General features: G+C 34.3%; 1 protein-coding gene across 1 annotated transcript in view; it reads right to left on the reverse strand.

The window, feature by feature from the left end:
- VPS13A (vacuolar protein sorting 13 homolog A) overlaps nt 1-17,412 on the reverse strand; it is a 105,965-nt gene that overhangs the window by 27,972 nt on the left and 60,581 nt on the right. Inside the window, exons 41-55 of the mRNA XM_079331223.1 lie at nt 16,720-17,076; nt 15,862-15,963; nt 14,336-14,494; nt 13,956-14,217; nt 12,925-13,085; nt 11,739-11,842; nt 10,788-11,082; nt 9,263-9,658; nt 8,372-8,476; nt 8,133-8,279; nt 4,691-4,729; nt 3,588-3,716; nt 2,772-2,902; nt 1,211-1,340; nt 628-863 (exon numbers count right to left, since the gene is read on the reverse strand). Coding sequence (XP_079187349.1) covers nt 628-863; nt 1,211-1,340; nt 2,772-2,902; nt 3,588-3,716; nt 4,691-4,729; nt 8,133-8,279; nt 8,372-8,476; nt 9,263-9,658; nt 10,788-11,082; nt 11,739-11,842; nt 12,925-13,085; nt 13,956-14,217; nt 14,336-14,494; nt 15,862-15,963; nt 16,720-17,076 — 2,753 coding nt within the window. The remainder of the gene's footprint in view (nt 1-627; nt 864-1,210; nt 1,341-2,771; nt 2,903-3,587; nt 3,717-4,690; nt 4,730-8,132; nt 8,280-8,371; nt 8,477-9,262; nt 9,659-10,787; nt 11,083-11,738; nt 11,843-12,924; nt 13,086-13,955; nt 14,218-14,335; nt 14,495-15,861; nt 15,964-16,719; nt 17,077-17,412) is intronic.

A 17,412-nucleotide genomic window follows, 5' to 3' on the forward strand; every position in this document is an offset into this window, starting at 1 on the left:
ATAATAATAGGTGTGTGGATTATGGCAATTATATTCAAGTGTCCCTTGATGATTCCAAAGAGCCCTGTTTAAATACATGACAGCACATACTTCCAAAGCATTACATAATTTATTTTCTGCTTCTCTGTTATGAAATGTTATAGTAGGAAACTCAAGCAGTAAAGCACTGTATCACCATACTTAATCAACCAAACCTAAAGGGATCTACAAGCTTTTGCACCAAAATTTCCAGTGTAGAATTCAGCTGTTTCTGTAAGGAAGATAACAAAACCCACTGACACAAACCATTCACAGACCTTACTCCTTAAAACTCTATTATCACTTCTCAAACTAAGTAAACAGGTAATATTTTCTGTTCAGTGTATTGGGAAGTCTGCCATACAGAGTTACAAATACACACTCCAAAACCACATACATCTAAATACACTTAGCATATGCATTAGTGCAAAACACAATGAAAACATTTCTCTTGCTAGCAGGAAAATATAGTGATTAGGTTTGAATATTAACCCAGACCTCTTTTGCTCTTTCAGCACAAGCCAAAATAAAATTCACAGTGAATTTAAACATTAAAGTTAAACACTTAAACTGAAGTTAAACATCTCAGACCGTTGCACACAAAGTTACCTTGTAATTCCAATGTAGGATACCTCCTGTTTTGTGTAATTATTAACCAACGAAATTCCAACATCTTGCAAAGACAGTATGATTTCTTGTTCTGCTAGCTCTGCTTTTACACTTTCATATGTCAATTTAAATACATTCTCATCTTCAGTGATCAGGACAATACGCTGCAAACCTTCATAAAACGACATGAAATAGACCGCTTTTCTAGAATCCACAGTGAGTATGTCCATTTTGTCCTAAAAACAAGAGAGGAAAAATTTTTACACCTCTATTAATCATTGTACTTCACAAAAAATACCTGGTGTCTTAGCAACACAACAGAAGAAGAAATTCTTTTAAGGTACAGGGAAAACAGCAATTACAAAGTTTTATGACAGCCTCTCATCACACTCTGAGGCTTTTCAACTGAAGTCTGTGTACTGCCACAAGCTCCAACAAAGTGCTGTTACTCTTCAGTGTTTGGAACTCACATATGAAACTGCTGATTATATTCATTAAATACAAAGTTTCAGACATACACTGATGAACAGACATATAAAAAATTAGACACCATTAAAAGGAGATTTTGATTAAAAAATAATACCTCTTTTGGGCCGATTTCCTCAGTTCTATTTCCACATCTCCATTTTAATTTCTTAGATCCTGTTGGATCTGCCCAAGTATACAATACTGCCATATTTGGCTGAAGATAGTCTTCTAGTTCACTGAGGGAACTGGAACAAAGTAATTTTAAATTGAAGTATCAATTAATATTTTGTGTCATTTGCATTGTAGTATTTCAACACTAATTATATTTTCAAGTAATGTAAACAGAACAAAAATAACCTTATGCATGAAAAAACATGCACAAAAACATTCTCAGAATGATAATGAGGATTTGTACTTGAAAATACATACATATACTTAAAGAATAAGGTATACACAGTAGATTTTACATACTCATTTTCTTATCCATTTTGTGATCAGCATTTTCAGACAAATGTGTTTTAAACTCCGTCCCCCTTCCCATACCTTTAAAAGCTTGGAGAATTGTCTTCAACAGCTCTCTGCAAAGAGTTACCCCAGAAGAGGAAGAGGAGAGATGCTGATCTCTGTTTGCTGGGATTCAGTGATTTGAGCCATTCCCCTGCATCCATGCTGTGCCAGGGGAGGTTTAGACTGGACATTAGGAAGATGTTCTTTCAAAATACTGGGACAGGCTTTCTTGAGAGGCAGGAGATGCCCCAAGCCCTTGACTTGGACAATACCCTTAATAACATGCTTTAACTTTTGATCAGACCTGAAGTGGTCAGGCAGTTGGACTAAATGATTGGACCTTCCACTCTAAATATTGTAACCTGTTCTAATTAAATTGACACTAGGGATGTTCACAATTAATCTAAAAAGATAAAATTTACTAATCTTTACAGCGAAAAACCATACCAAACAATCATTCCTCAGGCAAACAGGAAGCAAACAGGATGACTAGCAACTCTTACACTTTCCAAATAAAAATCTTTAAACAACACTGCTCTGACTGACTGAAGGGAAAAAAAGATAGGTTGTTTGGCTTTTAAAAAGAAATAGTTCAAGAATGCTGCAGGTATACACTTCTCAGCATTGCATACTATCTGCATACAGCGGCAAAGCATTATAAAGACATTACAGATAGAAAATAGAGTAACTGTGTGCAAGTGCAGAAGTGAATATTCACTCACTGTAAAAAACTAGTATTTGTTAAAATTATCTTTGTTTCATCCTGGCTTGGCAAAATTTATATAACTACCTCTCACAGCCCCATCTCACATAACTTTAACCCATTCTTCCAGCTAAATCTCTTTCGTTACTTATTCTGTACAGTCAGTATCTGCACAATTCCAGAAAAGCACATCCCTTGCCCCCCACCAGGAATGTTGCTGTCACAAGCCCACAAAAATCATACAAGAGACATCACAAAACAGCTCACTTGTAGAACTACCTAGCACAATAAAACATTGATAACAATTCATTGTCTTAAATTTACCAAGCAAGAGATTTTTGAGTGCTCTGACAAAATTTGACAGCCATTACTTTTAAACAGGCTTCTTTATGCAGGCTTTCAATACACAAAATTACAGTTCACAGTCTCCATGCGAACACCCACAATAAACCTTTTCAATACGTACCTTTGTCCATACTCAATATCCTCTTTGGTGTGGTTTATCAACAGAAATGGAGCTGCACCATCATGGTAATTGGAAAAGGTAATCACCTTAGAATGTTCAGTCATATTAACATCCACTGCAATTCCTCCAAGCTATCAGTTATAAAAATTATAAAAATTAGTAATAGTGGAATGGACTTCCAGCAAAGCAAATGTAATTTAGATACTCTGAAAAACTTTTCCTCTCATTATAAGAAGAAACTATCATGGAGTAAAACTAGTCATTTTACCAGATACTCAAAATATTTCCTTGATCTAAATACCAGATAGCACGTACTGCACACAGTAATTTAAACTATGCAGGAGTTCTGTTCTGTGGAAAGTTAGACTGGTAGTAGAGTAACCTTCTTTGTTACAAGCATACACATTCATGTCCTCCAGAACATTATACTACAAAAGCCACTCATCTATTTAAAAACTACTGTTAGGTGATACTATCTACTACATACAAGTAAATTTATTGGAGTCAAAGTCACTTTTCAGAGCGACTCAGTGTTACTTTAGAACTTACATTAATACTTCTCACAAAGAATACTCGAAAAACAATCTCTATTTTAGCTCCTGTAGAAGTGCTCCCCAGAGAAGCACCTAAAACAGAATACCTACTTATATCTGTACACACACAAAAAAAGATAGCACAAGAATGCATTTGCATAAAAATTCCTAAGCTAAGGTTTTGCAACTCAATATTGCATGGGAAAACAAAGTTTTGAGAACAAAAATGAAAAAGTGATTTATGCTGTTATATCTAACATGTAAAAACGGAAGGCAATGTTACCTTATTGTCCAAATGCAATAAAAGACAGTTTTCTTGCTGATCAAAATTTATCTTCTTTGGAGGGAGATCAGAATTTTCAACTCTAACAAGCAGTTTGTTGGCATCATTTTCAGGCCAAAAGGGAATGCACTAGAAAAGAAAAATCACAAATTTCAAAGTGATAATGCAATTGAGGTGTTAAATGCCATTCACATTAGCCCAAAATTAATCTACTAAATTTCATCCAAAAGTGTACCAATTAGGATCAGAAACCTTATTAAAAAACCCTAGAAGTTATTACTTACCTGAATACAAAACATTGAAAGCAAGTCAAGAAGTAATTCAGACTACTGTCAAGAAAGGAATTAAGGAGCTAAAGAGGAAACAGCAAAACTTCATATTCACAAAAAGAAGTACATTTAAAATATATAAAATCCAGGGTATAAAATAGCTACAACATTGAAAATGCCAAGCTTGGTAAACTAAGAGACAAAACTGTTATTCCATTAGCAGACCTCCTTCCAAAAAAGTATAAATTTCAAATCAATCTTACATTGAAAAGGAATGACAAAATGAGAATAAATGCCACCCCAGAGTGACTTGAGTACACAAGACATCAGCTACCAGCAGTCCTTCTGAAAGTGTTTCACGTATATTTAAAAGTACATATACAACACAGGTGTGTGGGTACACAACACACAGTACAGAGCCTTAGGCAGCTAAATCAGAGAGCATGCTCTGCTACTCACATTCACAACTGAAATCATAACCATTAGAGATTTAAAAATCTGAAAGGCAATCTTTCTTCAACAGTTACTTGCTAAATAGAAATAACCAGGAGACAGAGAAGACAAAGTTTTAATTTTAACTAATGAAAAGTCTCTAATTAACTAATAGTCCTGCCATGAGAAGAAGCTATGATGAACAGTAACTGTCAGCTATCAACAGCCAAAGTCTTTTCAGACAGACATTCTTTCCTGTACTTCAAACTGTTGACATGCAGCATCCAAAATTTTAGAACCATTTTTCTCTAACATATTTTAAGAAATGAGACATCGATATTTAATTGCATCTGAATCCTAGAGTCAATTCTCCAGTGGTGAAAGACTATTTCACCAACTTACCATGCCACTAAGTTCCCTTTCCCATTGTTTCTCACACCACAGGAAGCAGGAAGACAAAGGAAAAAAATATAGTTAAACGGTATGATTGAAGGTGTTATTTACATCAACATTTATCCCACAGACAAAGGAAATTTAAACTGTGTTGTAAGCTACAATAAAACACAGCACGTAAGTCAGTCTCAAAGTGGAACTAATTGAGCCCAGAGGAAATTCAAGGAGAATCAGTCAACAGCAAATGGAAGTTTAAAATCCAAATTAAGTAAGTGAAAAGGATTGGCTAAACAAGACATTACTTAATCAAGTACAGAGAATTGAATTTTTTTAGTAGCAGACTTTAGCCACAGATTGTGTCACATAATGTTGTTTTCAAGCCTTTTACCACACGCTTGCTAAGCTCTTCACTAGATGTTATATTTATACAACAATTCTGCTTCCACAGTGGGATCTTTAATTTATATTTAGCAGTGACCTTATGAACAGTCTTCAGTAATGTTTTCTTTCTCTAAGGATAGTTGTTGATCAACTGTTTTGCACTATACAAATTTAAGACTGTCCTTAGCAAGCCACTGCACACTAATCACATTCCAACCAACTCTGTTGGCATATATGAAGAACAATAGATTTTTCTAAAAATAGTGATTAAGGTTTCTGATACAGGGAAGACATCTCAGAGATTAATTCTATATAATAATTGCTTTCTTTCCTGAAAAGACATGATATCTGTTACTCAGAAAGAAAAGTGATTTAAAAAAAAATCAGCAGGAAAGTCTCTGCTTAACTTAAAATGACAAGAAATAGAATAGTGGGAGAAAGGAGCAAGTCAATATATGCATTAACATTTCTTCAAGCTGCTTTGTGTTTTGAATATCAACCTAATGTAAGAGACTTATGTAAGAAATACTCAAAAGAAAACAAAAGCACAGGCATGAACCAAAAAAAAAAAAAATTAAAAAATCTAGACTAGCAGAATAGCAGAGCTCCCCATCTCAACAACAAGATCAGATCAAAACCTGCTCCTGGAAATTATTCTGCATTAAGAACAGAGATAGACCTAAGACAGACCAATACAGGCTTGACATAATCTATATTTAGAAAAGATGAAAAACATATTGGATTAGGCAACTGAGTGATAAAAGAATAGCCCTGGCAGACCAAGTTGTCAAAACATGGATTTTTAGAGATTGCCTACCAAAGGGAAAAATATTGACACATTGTGAAAATAGACTTTAGAAGGGGATACAGATTCTTCTGTTGACCTGCACTGCTCTACTTGGTAAACTGCCATATCTAATCTTTTAGAAGTTTTTAGGAGTCATCCTATGATCTGTGAGTATTCCCTAGATACTTTATTACCAAAAAGACTAAAATTTATTAATACAGTTACAAAACACCTAAGAACACTGACATTTGTGGGGCCAAATCCTGTAGGCCTACAAATAAAACAGCCAACATAGGAGACCTAGAGATTATATATGCAGAATGTATTTCATAACTATTACCTTTCAGTAGTTTTTGCAGAAATTTCAGAACTTTCTGCTAATATTTTGACTTACTCTAATAGCAAAGATATATCAAATATAAACCACAAAACAAGAAATAATACCATCTGACCATACTTTCTAGGAGTAAGAAATTAGATATGAAGGTGCCCATATCACTACACATACACTATTATAGTGATATCGTCGTTTCAGATCTTTATCAATAAACTAGATCAGAAACCATACATGTAAAGCACTTTAAAACTATTTAAGGCCAAGCAAAAGTTTGGTTCAGAGGAACATAGAAAATTAGGAAATAGAACAAACAGGTAGGCTTATGTTGTTGAGTAAAAGCAAAGAAACTTTTTTTGAAAATTATAAGCATCATGGAAAGCTGAACTGACTTCAACATCTAAAGGTCTAAACATCTTTACGCACACTTAACAAAAATTACAATGGAACAACATATAAATTTTAGTAATTAAAATAATGCTACTTAAATGACATGTAGATAATATACACAGCTAAGGAGCATATACTGAAGATACCAAAAAAGTAATAGAACGATCTAGTTAGGAATCTCACTGAATATATTCTTTTAACTTTTGCAATTTGGTTTGCAAGCATTTTTAGTAACTAATTAGACTATTTATAATGCTGATATTGAGGTGCTGGAGTGTGCCCAAAGAATGGCAATGGTGCTGCTAAAGGGTTTGGAGCACAAGTCCTATGAGGAATGGCTGAGGGAGCTGGGATTGTTTAGCCTGCAGAAAAGGAGGCTCAGAGGCCACTTTATCACACTCTAAAACTTGCCTGAAAGGAAGACGTAGCAAAGTGGGGGCTGGTCTCCAAGCATCAGACCAAAGGAAACAGCCTCAGATTGCTCCAGAGGACATTTAAGGTGGCTATGAGGTAAATTTTCTAAACTAAAGGGCAAGTCTGGCATTAGAATGACTGTCCAGTGAAGTGGTGAAATTGCTATTACTGGAAGTGTTAAAAAATTCATGGATATGGCATTTGGGCATCTATTTTTGTGGTGACATATTTACGGTAGCACCAGGTTTGTGGCTTGACTTGATACATTATCTTAGAAATCTTTTCCAAGTCTAACAATCTTATACTTCTAGGATTCTAAAGGAAATCAGCTGAGCCTTCAACCACACTATCCATCTGGCTAAACCCCGTTTTGGATAATGCTCTTGTCAAGGGGGAAGGGGAAGAATCTCACTCTTCACAAAAGGCACTACAAATCACTTTCACCTTTAAGAAACCTCCAACACTGCCCCACATAAGTGCTGGTTTTCCTAAATGCCCTGTAGAAAGGCATGATGGCCCCAAAATCCAACACACATACAAAAATAATTGTGTGATACCGTAGTGCCAACAGCCAAGATGCACACTGTCTGCAACAGTTTCTGCAGCACAGACAAAAGCCCTAAGCCCATTTTCATAACACTAGGCCTGAGGGCCAGGGATCCCTTTTTGGAAAGCATGCACTGAACACTTAAAAGCAGTAGTGAGATTAAATCCTGAAGAAGCATTTGGATCTCTCTGAACTGATCCACACGATGGAGTTTCTTCCCATACCAAGGTGGCTTTATGCATACCAAGCCAGCCAAAATACCCTACCACATACTACTGCTGAACTGAACAGAAGCTCTAGTGCAACTGCAGAGAGATAATACAGTGATAATATAGTATAGCAGAGGTCTTCTTCGCATACTATTTACGACACAGGGTGACTGAATAAAAAATTCTAAATACAATGTAAACCAGCCCCACAGTGTCCTAACGCAACACTGAAAAATGGCAAAGGACATGGACGGCTTATACAAAAAGCATGGTATAGTCAAGCATTGTTGCTGAACACTACATACAGCTCATGTTTTCCTTCAGTGAGTGTTCAAACCAGTTTTTTTCTTTAGAGACACAACTTGGAATAGGTTCTATTATAAGTTTACCTGTTGCAAAACAATGGGAATCCACTTTTCCTTGCCTTCTTCAGCTACTTCCAAAGTATATTTACTTCTATTTGAAATCATAAAAAATGGAGTGAAGGTTACAATTCTAGTAATATTGAAACTGCTGTTGTGTATGGTGATACCAACCTGTGAACAGAAAGACATTATTTCAAGTACACTTTTTACACCCCATTTATATCACCCGAAAATAATGCATTTGAAAGATAAATTTAACTCACTTGGTATTCCTTTTTGTGACTCTTGCATTTCACAGAACCATGACTTCCAACAGTGTCCAGTGAAAACTGATCAGAGAGTTCACTGTCAGTTACTCTCAGCTGCACCTGTGAACAAGCACCCTAAATTAATTCTCAATTTACAAGTCACTGACAACATTTAAAGTTGTATATACATATATATATAAAGTAAGCATAAACATAACTTTCAAATAGAAACACCAGTACTTCCATGTAAGACATAACAACTGCCAGAATTATCTCACAAATGTATTTTTTACCATGCTTAGTTATGACCCATGTGAAATAAGCATTTTAAGTGTAAGAATTTCCAGAGGAAGATTCCTTAAAAAACATAGTAATCAAAATTTCAATGGAAAGTCAATGCACTCTTTTAATCTCTCTCATATCATTCATCCATCAATAACATTAAAATTAAAAAACTCAGAAAACTCAAATAGTGAATTTAACCTTAGCATCCTGTGAACCCAGAGCCAATCTACCAACCACAACTGCAAGTATTAATTTTTTCACAGAGCATTCACTGTTAAGTACCACAGCTTTACATTTCCTACACAATTTCTATGTCTTACCTGGAATAAGAACCTTAATTGATCCAGTATAAATGCAAAAGGAATTTGTTTTATTTAGAAAACACTTCTCAGTGAACTTCTTTCAAAGGATCTGAGGATCTCTTCCATAACAACACCTCTGATAATGTAAATTTCCTATCTCAAGCATCTTTGACACACACTTATTTCAAACATTGTTTTTAGACAGAGATTTTATAGGTTTCAATCCCCTTACAGAGCATAGGATAGAGAAAATACATTTTAAAAAGTAAAAATGCATTTATACAACAACACAAGTTGTCAAGTTTGCAAAATACAATACCTTATTATTTTGAAGGAAGTTTTTAGGCTGAAAAGAAAAAAGGAGGGGCTTTTTGTAATCTGGAGGATGCTTGCGGTGAATACCATCCGCTTTGTATTGTAACATTCGACCGGTTTTATTCACCATCCAGTAGGGACTGTGAATTGCTATTATCATCTGCCCAGTTGTGTAGGTCACATGAACAGCAATATCCAGTTCAGTCTTATCCAGCTCTGTGGCACAGTGAAATGTTGTGAAGCTGATATCAGGCAGATTGCTTTTTATATGGTACTCGCTTCTCCAGTTTTGATCAAGGTAGTTAAGCAACTGCAAATCTAGTTTTGTTTGGTCCAAGACTGCATTATGAATCTGGGCAGAACATCCATCTTGTAGAGTGTCATATTTGTTCCCATTTCCCTTAAAAAGACAAGCAGACACCGAACAGGATATACTTAATCACACACAAAATTCATATCAACTTGTATTTTTTGCCTAGCTTTAAAAATTAAGATACAAGCTTTTAAGATACAAGACACAATTTTAAAATAATTTTTGTCCCTTTTAACTATGTTACTTCCCTCAAGATCTAGTTTAATACAACATTTTGCCAAGAGAACTTTAATGCATTGTCATCAATATCCAAATCGAAAAACCCACCTGTCACCAAATTCAAACACACTAATATTCTTAAACGACAAATTTCCTCAACACAGTATTTTCTTCACTAAATTTAAATTTGTGAAAAACATACAGACCCTTTTGCTTCCATACATTTGGTACAAGCCACAGACTCCAGTCCTAGTAATTGTTTATTTGTGATGAAGCTTTACTATTAGATTCTAATATTTGAGTTCAAACACTAAATATTAAGACCATCTGAAAAAAATCTGTCTCCCAACTTTATGTCTATTATCCTAAGCGACATCAGTGGGGCACAATTATACCAGATGCATAGAATGAAATACACAGTGCTAAGGAATCAGTGTCTGTGCTGCATGTTTTAGGTATTTTACTCAAGACTATCTCTCATCTGGCACTGGAAAGAATGCCTATTAACAGTCAAAGTGCATATGATGGTTTAATTTCATCTGGAAAGAATCTGAAGTCTGGCACTGGGCTGTTGGCAAAAAGGTAGGCCTATGAGAACTTGTTAAAAGCATGCTGCTGCTGAAAGTCAGTGACTGCACATAAAATGCTAACATAGGGGGATCCACTTGAGGCAGTCTCCACAGAAAAAGGTGCATTATTTAATTAGGCTGAAGTTGCACTCGGGCAACTGACTTCCACAGGGCCCAACTGGTATAGTGGTTTTATTTCGCATGTATCTGAAGTATGCCTTAATGACACCACATTTCACATTCTGTGATATAATATTTCAGTTCTGGAAATACAGACCTTACTGGACTATGTAAGACTTGCCCTTATAAGATCTGTGAACTTGCTTCAGAAATATTCCACCAAAACCCCTTTGTTTTAATTTCCATTTCAACCAGCCTTCACATTTTAAGTGGGAAAGACCACTACAATTCAAGCACTATGAACATACCTCTACAGAATAAGTAATTTGGTAAGGAAGAAGATTGCGGAGAAGAACAGAAGGCCATAAATGAACAACGTATGGAAAATCCCATTCATCTTCTGCACCTAATGAAGCTGTCAATGAATCTTTTTCAGGAACAATATTGATAATAAGTGATTGGTTAGTTGATGTCACAGATTGGCATTTCCTTTGCAATAAGCTGTCAACATTTTTCATAATTTCATCAAACGTAATTCCTTCACACATATCATATTCTCCCACTCCGTTTTCATTGGCTAATGGTTGCAAACTCAATACGGATCTGTAAATGAAAACATTTGTAGATACTTAACATTTGACTGAATGTTTCAGTTATAAAAAGTACTATGCAACAGGGATATTCTAATATTATTTTTATTTTGAAAGATTTCCAGGAGTAGATCATTGCCTGCCTTTATCTTGATTAAACCAGGAATTGAATGATGGACTGGATCCCAAAATTTCATACTATTGTAATGGTAGGGATTTCAAAATACTTCCACAATTCAACAATGAAACAGTAGAAAGAGGAATTAAATAGGAAGAAGGAGGAATTAAATAGGAAGAAGGAGGAAGGAAGGAGGAAGGAAGGATGAACAAACAGGCACCACCTAAAATTCTTCATCTTGTTCCCCACCTATTGCTATACTATAAAAACCTTAAATTTAAAACCATCACTATGTGAAAGCACACACTTTCAATTCACCACATATTTATGATTTTAACTTATTATTCATATTTAGAAGTTGTTTCCAAGGCCTTAAGTCAAAAGCAATATTCTCCAGGGGGTCCATGCCTGAAAGCACAGAAAGCACACCCCAGGTTTTTGGGATCCAAAATTAGGTAGCAAGAGTAAACAATTTTTAAGCATAATTACATGCATACAATAATCAATAATGTATAAACGTATTCTACAAAAAAAAATTTACAATAAAGTACCTGTAAGAGGAAAAGGGTATGTTGAACTCATTCGCTGGTGAAGCAGTCCCTAAACATCTTCCTTCTTCAAAAACATTTAACGGGATTGAAAAGTGATTCCTTATCTATGTAAAACAAAAATCCAGCAACACACATTAGAAAAAACTGTAAAGACAAAGTATAATTTGAACTTAATAAAGCAAAGATGAGAAGTCTTGTTTTTCATCTTACCCATATACCGTTCAATGTCAGTATCTCAGAAGAACTGTATCTAAAACAGTAAATCTTTCTAAATGATCTGGCTGTGCAGTTTAATGCTACATTTTATTTATTAAATAAATATACTAACTGCAAAATGCTTTTCAAGGAGAGTCAACAAGACTTTGAAAAACCAAAGACAAGTAAATCTCAACTACATGGTGACTTTCCAAACAGTGGTCTCCTAAAAATATAATAGATACAAGGTCCAAAAATCCATATAGTGAAAGTGTAAGGGAAGTCAGAAGTTTATGATTAAATAATTAATGTCCATTATGGGGCACATAGTTATCTATTCTGCAAATATTCCTTTTCATTTATTTCAAGGTAAATTTAATGGCATTAATTAGCAGTTAGTAAAAAAAAATAGAAAGTAATCAAACAGTAAAATTTTGTTATTCATCAAGTCATAAACCCCTTTGAGTGAAAAAAAGCAACTGAAATGTAATGGGAAAAATATCTCTATAAAACTGTAATATCTGATTCAGCACTGCAGCTATAAACCATGTAATGTCTATCAAAAATACAATTTAATCAAAAGACATATACACTCAAAGGTCTCACTTTTCAACTGACATTAAACTTGAAAAAATATATCAATTGTGCAGGATGAAGAAAATTAAATAACCTGACTGAAGAATAGCTTGAGGAACCAAGGTAAGATTAAAAGAAGTTTGATCACTTCATACAAAGCAAATAGTTCAAAATTCGAGTCAATATTAGTTAACATTACTAATAAATTATCCTGATCCAAAAATCTGATTGACGTCCACCCGCATCCAACCCACCTCTCACTTTGCAAATGCTTTTTTTATTCTTGAACAATCAAACACAAAGAAAAGTTATATGGACCAATCAGGTAAGTTTTAAGACATATTTTTAATGTTTATTTAAAGACGACAGGATCATTTTCATTCATTAAAAAATTAAATGTAGGATATATAATGACCTGAATAGGAGAACGTATAGTTATTATCTTGCTTCCTTCCACAGTGTCAATTTGACTGACAATGGACCTCTCAACACCTGATTCCTCGTGTCTCACTTTGTAAATACATCGACCCACTTTAGTCAATGGAATCTTTTCCACAGTAGAATGATTATGCGGACCTAGAATTTACAAGATGAAACATGAAACACTCAAAAGAAGAATAAAGAAATAGTTGAAAGACAAAAACATGCATTCAATACAATTTCCTGTATCATTCAATCTAATAATAAAAAACCACCCCCCGGATGAAGTAGAATCAGCGCTCTTAATATGCTGCTCTTGCAGTGTTACTAAGGAAACAACAAAGATTCTTTTCTTACCACAAGGAAAAGAGTAAATGAGATCATCATTCAAATATTTAAGTGGGTTTTGATACGGCAAATAAAATTAGTGCCTCACAGGAAATGTTTACAAGATGTAACGGCTTATTAACAAAGTACAGGTCTCATATTGTAAAAAACAATTCAACTAATACATTATATAGTTGAGACTGAAAAACTGCCAGTTGCTACAATAAATCAACTCAAATTGTAAAGACGTACACCATTAAAAATAGCTAAATTTTAATTTTAACTTTAGCTATGGTTTGTTTAAAACTATTTAAAACAATCTTTTTATAAACAGCCATCTTAAGAGTAATTTTTGTTAACATACATATGATTTCAATTTTGAAACACAAATTATTTTGAGCAGCTGAATCCTGCAATAACATATAAATTCAAACAAGTATCTGACTGCAATAAAGGTTATTACATGAATAATTTATCATAGTAAAAAACCTATGCTGCAAAAATTAACAGGTATGATAAACATAACATTAAGCTGTAAAGGGTAAAGCAGGATTTCAAATACTGCCACGCATCTAGAAGTCAAAGAGACACTTCTTTCATGTTATGCTGTCCTTCAAAATTTATTGACCTGTACAAGATATTGTATTAAGCATGATAAGTATTTAGAAAAACAGAAGATGCATGAGCTTTGGAACTTACAGATCTGAATGTAAAATCTCTTGCTACTCATTGTTGTCATTGCTGTGAACTGGTCACTCTCATCTCTAGTTCTCACAAATTCCATATTTAAACTCTCTTTGTCTTCCAAATGAAATAGTTTTGCTCCAAACTTAACATTAAGGACACTAAAGGAATCACTAGGTGAGACTGTGATGGGAACTCCTAAAGAATTTATTATTACAAATGGTGCTCGGTCCTTTTTGAAGATGTCTGAAGTTTGACTAGCAGCTTCAGCAAATGCCTAGAAAGCAAAGAATCGATACAAAACATAATCATAATGAGTAAGGCTTCACCAAGATGATCTCTGCAAGTATTCATCTAGCACTTCTTACACCGCACAGTTAAGAAATTTTTCTTACCGTGCCCAAGTTGCTTAACATCTGCAGTCCTAACTTGGACAGTGTGATGTTGAGCTGGTCTTTTGAGGAAACATTTATTACTGTCTTATATTCTGGAACTTTGTAGCTCTCTTCTTCCTCATCATCTGATTCAAACAGCGCTTTTTTAGCCTTCTTCATCTGAAAGGAGATGTTTAAAGAATTCTTATCTGACCACTCATTCTGTAGAAGAAAGTTTCACTTCAAGACTCTCTGTGTCCCTCTTTGCCATTTCTATGTCTTGGCATAGCTTTCAATTTTTTTGTTGTTTGTGTTTTCATTCTCAAATAAAAACCAAAGAATGAAAGAATAAGAAAAGAGACAAATCATATATTCAGGAAGTCAATGAAATTCCAGTAACAGTAGCTAAATTTATGATTGCTCAGAAGTAAAGAAAATATATACTAACTACTAATACATCCAGTAAATACTCCATGTTAACATTTGTCTTAACCTTGAGTAACACTGTGTAAAATGTTACTCATAATCGACTTCCTAATGTTAACAGTCCTCAAATTTAGTCTTTATGCGTTTCCAAATCAAATACCTATTTTGTTTTCATTTGTTGAAAGAAAAAATAATAAAAAAACTGATGAAATACATTTCTCTACCCTTCAACACTTCTGAAAATTATGTATTTCCAAATACTATATTTCATATCGGGGTGAGAAGACATGAGATTTGACTCACTATCTTCTACCTGTCTCCTGTATTTTGTCTTAGACCTTTCTGCAAAATTGTCAGGGGTATTTTTAATAGCAGTTTCTTAACTGCAGTATCTCAGTCCGTAGTCTTTATTCTTCTGAGGTTATTACTGTGAAAAGCTTTTGATAATGACAATTCTAGGAAAAGGGTGGGTCTTTACTTCTGAGCAAACTCTCAGGTTAAAAATACTTGAACAGTTTTGACAAAAGTCAGGAAACAATGAAATAAAACAGTTAAGACAGAAGACAAACAAAAGGTACCTCTCATCCTTTGGTAACAACCTTATCTAGTTTGAGACCAGAATCTAGACCATTTCCAGGAAAGTTGAAAATGAAGTGGTAAAAGCACAACTCCCAGAGTACTCTTTGTGCTACACAACAGCTATCAGTTTTTTCCAGCACAATTTTTGCTACACATACTATTGTGGAACAAGAGCAGTGGCTTGTCTTTCCAAAGTCTCTGAATGCATCATTAGCACATGGTCTATATGACAAACTGATATAAAGCTCTTACGATTACCCTGGTAATCTAGTAATCTGGTAAACTAACCTCAATATCTAATAAATACTCAATTTATTACTAGAATAAAATTTTGCCACCTGAAAGACAATATTTAACAGATCTGTGAATCTGGATTTTTCCTTGTATAAGAACTGGTTTCATCTACTACTTGGGAAAGAACTTTCAGTAACCAACAAGAAGATACAAAATTGTTAGATTAGTCTAGAAATGAAAGCTGAAGTGCATTTGTTTTTTCTAAGGTATCATAATGTTATATTTGAGTTCAGCTTTGAAAACTATACCTTGATATCAAGAGTCCATGGCTTGAATAAGTCAGTCTTCTCAACTTCCAGTGGTTCAAGCAAAGGTTCCCACACGCCAAACATCTCATTAAAATAATGCACCTATCAAAATACATAAATCAATTAGGAATTTACATAAAACTTAAGTTAAAAATTCAGATTTAGAAATATATTAATTATTTTAGTAATCTAAAATATTACTAATCACTAATTACTAATTTCAGCTGCTACTACAAAATGAAACAAATGCATTAGAGAAATAAATGAGACAGCTAAATCTCTACTATGAAGTGAGTTCTAAATAAGTAGCAAAAATTGTGACACAAAATACAATTTTGGCTTAAATAGCAGGTGCACTGGAATTCAAAAGCACTATAAATAAGGAAAAATCTACCTACAACAATCACTGAATTTTGTCACTAATTTCCAAATATGAGTCAGTTTGGATGTTTTATGAACTTGTACCACATTGGATTTTAAAGAAACAACACATTATATATTACTCTGTAATATTAACTGAAGATTGTTAGACTTTCAGACAGTTGCGATTCCAGCATTTAACACTGATGTAACAGCTCTTGAGGAACTTGCCAAGAGTGTCAACGAGAGGCTGCCTAACACCAATTACTGTGCCATTAATTAACATTTCAACTTCATGCATCAGATTTTCATTTAAATTCAGGTATCATGACCCCTCATTTCCCATCATGCTCCCCACAACACGTATCTGCAGGAGTTTAGTATCTAAAATATAGTGGCAATTTTTCTTTTATTGTCTAAACAACCTGTATGTAAGATTTAGACAATAGGGTTTAGCATCCTAGGAAAACTTCTGTTTCATTAGGCAAGACTGCTCACCTCTAGCTCAAGACGAGAATGTAAGTTGATTAGAGTACTCCAGTTCTTGACTTCCCCAACAAATGAGGACTTGGCTAAAAGCATTGGCACTGTTCTGTGCCCAACTCCAGCTTCAAGTGTTAGAAAAACAGACTCTATATTAATTTTCAAAGACTCTCCTGTGGGAACCAGCTCAGTCTTTGGATTTTTATCTTCATTTTCATTAGTCTCTTCAAGAAACCACAACTTCAGATTTTTTATATCTTTCTTATTCCACAAATCAGGAGGAATTTGACTAATCTCTTCATTCGTTGTTTCTGTAGTTTGATAAAGGGCTGATGTAATAGTGATTACAGTGTTGATGATTATTGGTGAAACCTACAAATATGAAATTGGAATAACTGGAAATGAGTATCTTTTACACAAACAGCTAGTTTCAGACACAAAAGCATAATGAGTACATTACAATAACAAAATACTTCCATTTTCTACAGGAATCTCATTCAAACATGCCTCCCTTCTACATAGTTCATTTTTTTCAGATTTGCAACCCCTGCCTTATTTCCAGATGGAAGCTTTGACATCATTCAGTGATTTATCCGAACACTTCAAAACTTATCTCTGCACACTAGCCATTTTATAAAACAGGGATTTCAAAACTGAAGCACAGTGACACAGTCGTTCACTTTCAATTTTATTCATTTTGACATGCTT

This window comes from Erithacus rubecula, assembly GCF_903797595.1.
Source record: "Erithacus rubecula genome assembly, contig: SUPER_Z_unloc_2, whole genome shotgun sequence".
Classification (NCBI taxonomy): domain Eukaryota; kingdom Metazoa; phylum Chordata; class Aves; order Passeriformes; family Muscicapidae; genus Erithacus; species Erithacus rubecula.